Source organism: Solenopsis invicta, chromosome 4, assembly GCF_016802725.1.
Source record: "Solenopsis invicta isolate M01_SB chromosome 4, UNIL_Sinv_3.0, whole genome shotgun sequence".
NCBI classification, from domain to species: domain Eukaryota; kingdom Metazoa; phylum Arthropoda; class Insecta; order Hymenoptera; family Formicidae; genus Solenopsis; species Solenopsis invicta.
The window spans coordinates 2,181,764-2,194,157 of NC_052667.1; the positions used below are offsets into that span (position 1 = coordinate 2,181,764).

The 12,394-nt window shown below is 38.5% G+C and overlaps 1 protein-coding gene across 1 annotated transcript in view; it reads left to right on the top strand.

Annotated features, from left to right (window-relative positions):
* Positions 1 to 12,394, top strand: part of LOC105195719 (neurotrimin) — a 131,068-nt gene that overhangs the window by 102,370 nt on the left and 16,304 nt on the right. The window contains exons 3-4 of the mRNA XM_011161274.3: positions 8,890 to 9,097; positions 9,641 to 9,799. Coding sequence (XP_011159576.2) covers positions 8,890 to 9,097; positions 9,641 to 9,799 — 367 coding nt within the window. The remainder of the gene's footprint in view (positions 1 to 8,889; positions 9,098 to 9,640; positions 9,800 to 12,394) is intronic.

The following is a 12,394-nucleotide window of genomic DNA, read 5'->3' on the forward strand; positions in this document are numbered from 1 at the left end:
ACGCTCCACAAAATCTACATACTCTTTTGGATTAACCATTCCATATCTGACGTTTTGCTTTTGCCTCGATATAATCGATATGAAAATTTTAATCGAAAGTGTACGTTCGTACACTTGGTTTTTGCTTATCTTAGCTTTCGTAGACATTGCGGGGAACAGTGCTATGCATCGAATCACACGCAAAAGTTACATTATAAAAGTATAGAAATTGAAGTTGTTACGTAGCATGTATAAAAGGCCAGCCAAGGGACACAGCAGTCAATGGAATAAGAAACGGTTCGTGCGATGTCCCTTATTCAACATATTGAACTTTTTTATTCGTATTTCTTATTCCGTTCATCTCGAAGGTATCATGAACAATCTGGGCTAACGTCTTGATTCCATACCAAAATATCGACCGTAATATCTCCTCCGAACGACTACGCAGGCATCAAGATGTCTATCGGCTCGAAGTGAAATGTTACGTTATTATTTTTCTGGTGGCGCGCCAGCCGAATGTGAAATTCTGTGTGGAAATAATAAAAAAATTTATCCCCAGAGAAATTTTATTTCTGGATCAACCGCGCTCGTTGGTCGCACATTTTCGTTTAATCTTCTTTTGTTGTCAACGGTATTGCCTCTCGGACACCAACGCACCACCGCGTGATATGTTAACAAAATTAATTTTACGCCATGTAAAAACGCATGATATTCGATTCGTATCTGATAAAAGTTTCGCTTTTACACGTCGGATTACAACGAAATGTGCTCGCAGGTACAACGAGAATGTACATGCAATCGGCAACAGCAATTAAATTGGCAAACGCGCACCACTATCTCTCCCACCACGTTTATAGTTTCAATATCTATTTAATGCGCGCGTCGAAGGTATATGAGGTGCGCTTTAATTGTCTGCCCTGTAAAGCTCACGCGGAGCGCATTTTAGAAAGCAATCAAATTTTACGACCGTCCCCACTATCCATCCCCGCAATTTATTTTATGAAAGTGATCTCCTCGCGGCGCAAGTTTTATGCCGTAGCTCTGGATCACTTATTGTATATCGAAAATAAAAATTTATTGAAGCGGAGACATATACAAAGCACCAGATGTCGAACAGGCGTGATGGAGGACAAAGTTATCGGGGTACAGCATCATGATCTCAATTGGTCCGTGCTGTCGTCGTACCCGAAGCACACAGAGAATTAAATCTTTGCGCAGTGATAGTAAATGAAATATAGCTGTTTGTTAAGTATCGAATCGCTGAAGAGTATTGTCCATCTTCGAGAGTCGGCACTTAATTCGTTCCCTTGCACTTCACTTCTTTCATTTTAATGCTCTTGGAGTTTCAAGAATCCAGTTACGTGCAAAGTTACAATACCCGAGTTACTTCGCGTCGCCAAGCAGAGGGTGAGAGTGCGAGGGGAAGGGGGAGGGGGAAGGGGTGAGGGATGAATGCGAAAAGATTTTCAGGCAACGAAAGAAATGCCCGTCCTTCCCTATTAATCGTTAATACGACGGAGTGCGGAATTCTTTTTTCCGCGTCAATACTTTTTCCCTCACGTTCTTCGGCTTTCATCTCGCTACAATTTTTTTTCCTGCTCCATCAGCCGCCACCGTACAGCGATGCGCTTTTACGTCGCGGCAATTCATCCTTACCTTCACTAACGCGACCGAGCGAGACTGAGCGTCTCTCGTGTGCTACAGGCAAGTATCATTTCCGCAAAAAAGTAACTCGAAAATGAAAAATCGAGTGTCACCGGGCTGACGTGTTATTTTTCCGAGAGTGGACGGTATGTGCGAGATGTGTCAGAAATACAATACGGGAACGCTAATTATATAGCGCGATGTATGACACGCAATAAAGGCTCGTAACTTAAGACTGAAGATACGGGAAGAATAAGCGGCTTAACGTAAGAAAATAAATCTCGTTAGCATTATCGTGTTCTCGTCTCCCTAATACAAGAAATTATGGCAGAAGGTATAAGCGATGTACTGGAAATCAAATGAATAGAGACAGTTTTCTCTAAAGGGATTACGAAAATGAACATTAAGACGGATTAAGCATCGCGATTGAGTGATACGGCCTCCTTTCAAGCGTACGAGAATATTAAACGTATAAATACATTATCCTTTTAGAAAGGATTTCTAATAACAAAATTATATAAAATATGCAATATAAAAATAAAATAAAAATAAAAATATTAAAACGAGGTTTATAATTTCTTTCATCGAATTAAATAAAGGCTTATTGTCTTGAGACAAAATAATAATACATATAAATTTCAATTTATATAATTTTATATTTAGAATAAAAATTTGCTCGATGTAATTAATTGCAGTTCGTGATAAGAAGCGATAGGAAACAAGCGTTCTTTCATATGAAAGATTTGCATGCGCTGCATTACAATTAACGTATTCACGGAAAGCTCAGCAGCCTTTGTCTACGCGTAAAGCAAAATCCTTGCGGACCTTTTTGCCATGAAAAGAGGTACTTTTGATACCTACGAAGCGAGCTCCCATTTGAGCTGTCGTGAGATTTTACCAACAAAAATTTTTCAAATGCTTTAATTTTCTTCCGAAAATTTTTCGTTAAATCAAAAATGTTATAAGATTTGATCACAAATTTTTATTATTTAATCTAATTTTGTCAGAGTAAATTAATGAAAACATCAAGATTATTTTATTCTATTTAAAAACTTTTCCATTTAATAGTAATTATTTTTAATTTATCTTTTTTCAACAATTATGATTGTATTTATATCAATTTTATTTTATAACAGAAGAAAATATAATATTATATAATATAAAATATAATAACATTGAATCCAGAAATTTTTTCCGTACATTCATTGTAGGGGATAAAAATATTGAAATACTAAATGAAACCGTAGAATAATAAACAAACACGATGTAAACGTATTGTTTTAATTAAGTAAAATGTACGTTCTAAGCAACAGAGATTGTCGGATAAATTGAAAATAAATCGAGAACAAGGAAATCGTATAAGTAACGCAAAGGTCTTTAGTTTGAAGCGAAGCGCGCCGATGCAAAGAAACGTCTCTCACAGGTCACGGTGGGGCTCAAACGAATGTCTTTTAATTAGAGCGGAGCGAGACTTTACAAAACGTGACATAGCACTCCGTGCCCGGCGGTGGGTGCTTCAACTCTCAAATGTGTAACGCGACATGCCCGTAGCATTTTTTTCTCGTGCTAGCGTCAATTTGCAGTGCGACCATCGCGCGCATTCGCGTATGCACGCAAGTAAAAAAAAAAAAAAAGAGAGAGGACGGCGACCATTCTCTTTAATATATTTCTACGATACTTGCGGATGACGCTTGAATTTCACATAGCCGTCATAACTGACATAAGGTACGAGCACGCCATAATAAAAGCCAGCCTGAACGACTCCCCTTCGAGCCACTCCGCGCTGAAGTAGACGTAATCCAGTTTAAAAGTACGGCAGGAGGAAGATAGCGTAGCGACCATTTTACCTACGAAGCCAGTGACGTCAGTGACGTTCACACGTTTGCAAAAAAAATGTATGTGTATTATATCTCGTATGCGAGGGGGACATTTTCTTGCAGCGCGCAGCGCACCGATTTGCACGTGCCTCATTTCCGAAAAAGCAGAACACCCTTACCTCGATGACATGTAAATAGCGTCGCGCATCGTACCCGGTGAAATTAATCGCACGAATGCATCAATGCCTCGAGGCGAGAGGCAATCAATCGATTAGTAGTAGTACCGTCGTCTGGACGATGGACGCGGACAAATTTGCATTCTGTCGCCATCGACGCAGCAGGGAAACGGGAGCCGAAAGAACAACTAGGTACGGAGGAGGAGTGAAAAAACGAACGCGCTGAAATATTTAAGGCGCAGTCACCTTGTTAGCGTCTCCCAACACGAGAGAGATAGAGAGGGAGAGGATGTGATTTGAGGGTGAGTGATTGACAGCGCTTGCAGTTTGCGCGTTAGGGAGGGGAGGGGGCGAGGGTGATGGCGGGACGGAACGGCGGAAGCGGAAGATAATGGAACGCTGTTCGCTTTACGGTGATGTCATAAATCGGGACGTAGCGGGCGCGTTCGTCCCATGTAAATCATGTTTTATACGCTAAACCAGAATTATATACATCGCCGTGACATACATGAACTTACGCGCTTGTTAGCATACATGTATACGTCTAGCGCGAAATCCTTTTTCATTAAAATGTCCTTTTTTCCCCTCTATCCTACGCGCGAAGATTTGTTTTTACATTCTAAATATTCCGTTACATAGGGACACGATATAAATCTGTCAGGGCAGATCAGCCGAAAACCATACAGAACGAATTCTTCCACGTGAGAGAAGACAAATATCGATCGAAAAACAGAGAAACCCTTCCGTGTTATTGAATAATCCGCACAGCCGTAAAATATGTGACTCTTCTATGTACACACGAAGTATGCTTAAAGAATTCGGGAAACGTTTCGTCGACGCGCGCCCCGTCGAATCCGACGAAGGGGAAAGATGCATATTTGGCACGTGGTTTCCATTTTGCGCGGTCCCGTGATCGCATAGAGGCGCGCGGACGCTAAACCGCCGTGGCCACGCCGTGGACAATGAATTTCAGACGCTCCGTTGACGCACTCTGCACGAGTATTTCATGGCTGACTATGCCCGGACGTGAGACATATTGCCGTTCTCGACCGATGGATTTCAATGCAGATTTTATGTTCGCGCGGTGAACACGCATCAGCGATTTTCGAAAAGCGCGTCATATATCGGTCAGCCGAGCTCGACGAATGAGTTTTGTCGCAGTGGGAGAGAGAGAGAGAAAAAGAGACAAAGAGAATAAAATGTATCCAAAATTCAACATGAAAAATTTAGAACGTCGAAAAATGTTAACGCGTCTGTATCGTTCACATTACAAATGTGTTTTCTCTTCTTTTCGCCGCATTACCTTCCATCTCGCTATTTCCATAATTTTAGTATATGTTAAGGAAATTATATATCTCTAGCTGGCTACAAACGGACTGGAGGCAGAACCGTGGTTGAACAGCCCGATGAGAGAAAGTGTATTCCTTTGTTCAGCGTTGGTAACGCGTGTTAGTCGCTTGCGTGACGATTGCGAGACGGTCCGTTAACGCAAGGCGTGAGCGCACAGTTGTTTGATTAAATACCTACGGCGAACGTGCCGCTATTGTTCCGGTGCGGTCGCAAATGCTGCTGTAACGTCTCGCAAGTCGTTACAAAGGCGTGCACAAATGTCAACCGATTCGACGTATTCGACCAGATTCGACGAATACGAGACGCGAGGAAAAGTACTATACGATGTCCCGAGGCTAACGATTTTCCCCCGATCTATCCCCGAAACATTAGCAAATTGATAGTCCTCATTAATCTCTTTCTTACAAATTTGGTTAGAGCGTAGCCAGCGCAATTGCTTTCTCGCGACAAGAAGCGAAACTTTCGAGGACATGATTCAGTCATTAGCGGAAGCTACCGTTCGTTCTTAGTGACTAGTAATTTCACGTCAACTCGATATTTTCGTCTAACGCGTTATTTCTGATTTTGACGATATAATAAGCTTTTCAGCGTCGGATGTCAAAGTGCTAAAGTTTCTGTCACATGCAAAACTCGGATAATCAGAAATAACTATTCAACTTTGCGTATTATAATAGATCTTCTCAAGGTTCCAAAAACGGAAAGCAGTGCAGAATTTGCGTTTGCATATTTTTCATAATATCCTCTGAAACAGCGAAATTACGCGTTCTTTGTTTTACGAAATGTATCAAGTGGATTACAAAAACAAGAATTAAGTATAGATCAGACCGTGGAATAATTCCTCCCGAAGAGAGAATTAGGAAAAACTAAACTATGCCGAGGGAATCGAGTAAAGTCGCGATAATCCAATTGGCGGTGAACAAAAGGAGGAAAGCGTTGTAATGGCGAAATAGAAAAATATCGGATAGCGGTGGAACAAAGTGAAGGAAGGTTTCGAAGGAAGATTAAAGAGGGGATTTTGTAAGCAGGCGCGAGAATTTGCTCCTGGTCTGTCGGGGATAGTGAGGCTTCTCGGGAGATCTGTGAAGTTGGCACGACATTCTGTTAATATAAAAAAAAATACATAGAGTTCCAGTGGCACTTTTCGTAGTTCCGGAGTCCCTGATAAAAATAACGAAGAGTTCTGCATGTATACGCATGTATATTGTATCTTTATCAATCTAGCAGAACAAATTGTTCAAAATCAAATGAAACCTGTTGAATTATTTATTTTGTACTAATTTGTGCAACGAGAAATAATTTTCTACTATGAATTTCTACTATGAAAAGTGCCACTGGAACTCTATGCATTTCTTTTTTATATTAACAGAATGTCGTGCCAACTTCGCAGATTCTTTCTCGAGAAAAGGATGGCTTTGTCGGACGAATTCTTGCGGCTTCGGTGCAATTACCTTGACTGAACGTTAACGACGGTTCGTAAATCAGGATAGAACGGAACGGCAGTTATTTTATCGACGGCAAACGCAATGGGAGCTATCACTCGAACGCCGACCAAATCTCATTTCCAAACACAAAACAACATATATTTAGAATAAATTATACGTACGTATATATATATACGTAAAGTGTTGTGTGCGTTTCTCTTTAATCTCAACGAGAGGGAGCTATTATTCTTTCACGATTGCCCCAACAGCTTTTCTTGCGTTCTTACGTAGGAAATTTATTGCTCTTCTATCAAACATTCTATCGAACGTTGTTTTGTTCCTCTCTATACCCTTCTCGAGCAGCTGACATAAATTTTGATCAGTGGCAGGATGCCAAGAGTAAGTTCAAAGATTGTACGATATACTTATACAATACTTGGGCATTCTATCTCAACCTCATTGTTATATCAACTAGGTTATATGATTTTTCCAACTTTTTAATATAGTTTTATCGATAAATTACATAGATTATTTTTTAGTCATCATTTATGAAGGTACTAACTTTACGCACGATGCTGCGCAAAATAAGTATTCAAACAATATGCGTGTTTTGAAGTTTCAAAGTCATTTTTTACTGGTGTCTTAAAAAAAATGTTTTTAAGGTTTTATGTAAAGATGTTTTCAAAACTTTTTGAAAAACTTGTGCACAGTTGTGTTTTATAAAAAATTTTTTGAAATATATATAACTGTTTATAATATTAGTATTTATTGATTAGAATGCATATAACATACTTTATTAATTTAGATTCAACAAATGTTTATTATTAGCTATTAGTTAACATTTGATACTCTGATATTTTTTATTATTTTGATATCACATTTTAAACATATAATATTTTTTATCATTTTGATGTTGATGGACTAATTGATAGTTTGGCCTGCAGGCAAATCTGGTCACGCAAATTAAAATGTTTTCAAAAATTATTGTATTTATATATTAAAAATTAATATTTATAATAAACATCGGCTCCAGTCTCAATAGTTTACAATATTAATTTGAAAAATTTAATTTGTTTGATTTCATGTCTTTCAGCAACGTCTCGCGTATAAAAGTGTATAAAAGTAAAATGCTGTGTATAAAAGCAAAACGCGTTCCGCTGGTAACATTATATAAGTTATAAAATGTACTTTCATACAGAATTTTATAATTTTACGCGCATTTCGTTGGCAAAATATTAAAACACTGACTATAGGAGGAAAGGTGGACTCTCCCATTTTCTTGTATATTCTTGTAAATTTTTATCTTTTAGTTGTAATTAACTTTGCGATTTAATCCAAGTGCAAAAGCACCTGAAATAAATAAGACAATAAAAAAATGAAAAAAATTGTTAAATTAAATTTTAAAAAATTATTGTAATAAATATCTGAATGTAGGTGTATGAACATAGAGAGGCCGACTTCGTAACCTTTTCTTCTGTGCAAATCAAAATATGAAACATACAGACATGTCTCTAATAATTTCACAAGACGTTTTGGAAGTTTCAAAGATGTCTCTAGAAGATTTCAAAATATCACAATGTTCTTTTGAATACAAGATGTTGTCTTCGAAATAGAATCAGACATTTGTCATCTAGATAAATGAATAGGCAACGCACTGAATCGTCTTTGTATACTCGACAATTCTAGCTTAATGCAAAATGCACGTGCAATTGTAGATCGACAAAGTGCTCGATGGTAGGACTCATCCGATGGAAACTCATCGGATTTGAGGATCCAATGACGCTTTGTCATTAAAGTCATTACGTCATCCATCAATAGATAGCTTCTAAGCCTGCCTGGGTCCGCAATTCAATGCCAACAAAGCCGCATTTACCGATTGTAGTACGCCTCACAATAACCGGCTATGCAGAAACGTTTGAATGGCAACAATGTCCGACTACGGTTTGTGGATAGGCGATTTCCACGTTACCGCATTACTTGACCCTAAAGTCGCTTTGTAGAGGTAAATATATTTTGTTTACCTTCCCCATTGTGTCTCAGATTAATCAAGTTTTCACGATCCTGTTTTTTTTTTTTTTTTTCATTCTTTAACGTTTTCATTGTATCTTCCAACGAAGCATCCTTTTATATTGCTTCTCATTTGCACGATTAAATTGTACTTGATGTGTCTCACATTGCAGCGTGAGAAAATTGTGCTGTATTAAAATCGTAATGCTAATGAAGCTAATCTTCACCTCGGACAAATAACGCTTAATTTTAATTGCGTTTCCTAGCTCGAAGTGCCCCTCGTCGTAGAAGAGGCCGAATCTGCGCGAATAAAACGTGAATTTTTACAATACGAAAGATTTTCAGCGTTAGAAAGTTCTAATTGCCCCGTAACGTAACGGATTACACGCGTTTTCGCGGTGTCACATGACACCGGTCACCGGCCGGGAAAACAAAAGGCCGGAGTGATGGATGGGTTCCAGACGATTGAAGCGGCGTACCGGCTTTCTGTTTCAGGTGGCATGGCTGCGGGTGGACACGCAAACCATCCTGACGATAGCCAATCACGTGATAACGAAGAATCACAGAATCGGCGTCACGCACAGCGAGCACAAAACGTGGCTGCTACATATACGTGATGTCCGCGAGAGCGACCGAGGGAACTACATGTGCCAGATAAACACTGACCCGATGAAGAGTCAGATTGGTTATTTGGAGGTTGTAGGTTCGTCCATTGTGCCTCACGTGTCGAATTAATATCGCGGCAGCAGTCCGGAGGCTGTGCCGTATCAATAAGAGAGAGAGAGAGAGAGAGAGAGAGAGAGAAGAGAGAAAAAGAGAGAAAATCTTTGTTTTCGTAAAATTCGCGTTTGTTTTAAAGGTTGTCCTCAACTGTAGTAGGACATGGACGACTGGCGAAATCAAGTTCGCTTTTGGGCTTGGCCCGTGGCATCGCTTTTGAGGCTGTACACACGCTATATACATGTATAGCGTATACAGCCTCAAATGTAGCTTTTAAACCGCCAAACGATAGCATGTCGAAAATTGCTTCGCGGTATTTCGCGAAATGAAAGTTGGCCCAGGTTTCTCGTCGTCGACTCTCTCTCCCTTTTTCTTCCTCGTCAAACGCTGTACCGTTGCGCATCGTTTATTTTTTATAATTTCGACATATTTCTATTCTCGTACTATTTTTATAAAACGGCGCAATACGCGAATCGACCAAGTAAATGTATGTAAGAGTTCTGATCAGAATTTTCATTCGACACAGTTCCGCCGGATATTCTGGATTATCCCACGAGTACGGATATGGTAGTAAGAGAGGGTAGCAACGTCTCGCTGCGTTGCGAAGCAACAGGGTCACCGACGCCAAACATTACCTGGAGGAGGGAAGACGGCGAGTTGATTATTCTTGGGAACAGTCAGGAAGGTAAACTACAATACTTAAAAGCTATCTTGTACGCGCAAAGAATGCTTAGTGGTTCGTTAAAATAACCTAACTTAATAACGTTCTCTTTAAAATCTCCTGCAGTTAAATAATTTTATACATCAATGTATTTTTAATATTTTTCCATGCATACAAGCACAAGTGTACCCGAGGGACAGGAAGGATTTTTAGGAAGTTTAATTTCTCCCAAAATTTAAAAAATGATTTGCACATTACAATGGTAAAAGGATCACAGAGGCATTACCACGAATTCTGAAATTAAATCGCTTTGGAAAAAAAGAAGTCATCGCATAAATTTTTAATTTTGTTAATAGGTTCAACGATTTTCTTTACCTTATTAATAATTTCTCTTTTTCGTTTCATTCAACTTTATTCATGTTTAATATTAGCTATCTTTTTCACGTAAAAAAGACCTTTTCTAAATTTTTTTAAAGTTTCTTTTTCTAGGAAAATCATGAATATAAATAATCATGAATATATAATAATAACAATAATAATATTAAAAAACTACATATTTTGTCTTTAATAGTTGTATTTTACCTATATTTTCACTAGAAAAAAGTTATAATTTACAAAACCTATTTTGTCATTTTTTTCTATTTAAAATCAAGTGATCATTCTAAATTCCAAAATATTCAAAAAAGCAATTTATTAATACAAAAAGTTACTGTTTAAAAGTTGCTGCAAAAAATCCAGAATATACTCGTATACATACATGCATTGTATTATGTATCTCATATAATTATATATTTCTTTAAGAAGATTCAGCTGTGATATTAAAACAGTAACTTTTCTGCAGCAATAACTAGCCAAGTGTTCAATTGCTTGTAATATTCGTCGAATTTCTCTCGGCGCGACAGACTATTTTCCATAATTTGCGCGCGTAAAACGCGTCAGGTGGCGCGAAAATTCTCGACCATTCCGACATCGACGTACTTATTTTATTCGCATCGCTCATCTTGAAAATCGCCGTAGGAAAAGCGGCCGCGTTCGCGCGCGCACAGCTGAAACACCGGATTCACTCAACGCGGGGACGACGATTTATCATTCCGCCTCTCGGACTTTATTCAGCCGACTACGTTGCGTGATGCAATTGCATTCGAAGCTGCCGATGCGACCGTGTCGGTGACGTCAAAGTGAAATATGCGTTTCAGCTCTTATGCGTCTCGCACAATAACGCCAAGGAAAATCGAGCGTCCTCGTTCGCACCTGTTCGTACAACGGTGACTTTATTCTACGGGTACAATAACAATTTATCACCCTTTTGTCTTTCAAACTTATTGAGCCGTCCCACCTCTCCATGCAGTTCCGTTAAATATTTGCTCTCCTTTGTGCGCATTTTATGCACCTGTCCCCACGCGGAGAGTCCACGGTAATTTATAAGGACAGCCGACGATTCTTTCGCCCCCGTCGGCACTTTTTTACAGTTTGACCTTGTTCTCCGCAGATATGAATATGTCCGTTTTAACAGCGTCATTTATTTTTTAAACTAATATTCAGTTCTCATGTCGCTCTCATACAGTATTAACTTCTGTTTGCTTTAAATATAATACGAGAAATTTAATTCGTAATGTAAGTATACAATTCAGTGGTGAAATAATGAAATTGATATTATTTTATAATAATCTTTCATTTTAATTTTTGATTAAAACGAGTATTCGCACTTACTATTCTGGCGCTAGAAGGATCATACATTGAATAAAATTAAATGGTTTTTATCATAACCGTTATGGTTCTCTCAAAGTAAAATTAGTCTCATTATTCAATCATCGGATTGTACCATCGTTAATAACAATTATTTATTATTCACGTTACTCTTATGGTTAAGCGATTTGCACCCGATCGTCTCTTAATTTTTCATTCTGTTTTCGATTCGTGTTAATGCGCGTTTAAATACACCGCTTCTCATAATGATTCGCTTGACGTGGTTACAATATCTATTTATCATTCCTATTGTTTCCCAAAATTTATTGAACCGTCGTTTTGCATAATGCCGTTTTGCTGACAACGAAAACATTTATTCCGCTACGGCATGCAGTTTATTCGCGCGCTTCATTTAATATCATCTGCCAACCGTTTCAAATGTCCTACTGTAGAAATTTATTATGCCTTCGATTACATTTGTCCTGTATTGTTTCCATCACGTGCATATTTATTGTCAGAATTTATAATTTTACTTAATACTCTCTCAATCCCAGCCTTCTCTCTTGCCTCGCGCATATTTATTCGCCTGATATATTCACACTTACTTCTTCCAGTCTCATCTTCAGTATCGCGATAATCTTTTCATTTGCATACGATTTTTCTCTTCCTTAACTTTCTCGATTTTTTAGTCAATAAGTAGTAAGTTTCTCTTTCGCAAGTTTCTTCCGTCTTTTTGTTTAACTTACGAACATGTTCAGCTTCTTCTACGACCATGAAAACTCCCTCTTGAACTTCTCCATCTTGCCCGGTTTATTTCCATTTCAATCTTTACTCTATGCTTGAACGCTTCTACATCTTCTCATTTTTATTTCTTAAGGAAGAGTCTATATTCTCTCTCGATTTTTCAAAGGTACCTCTAACGTGGGCTTGCGC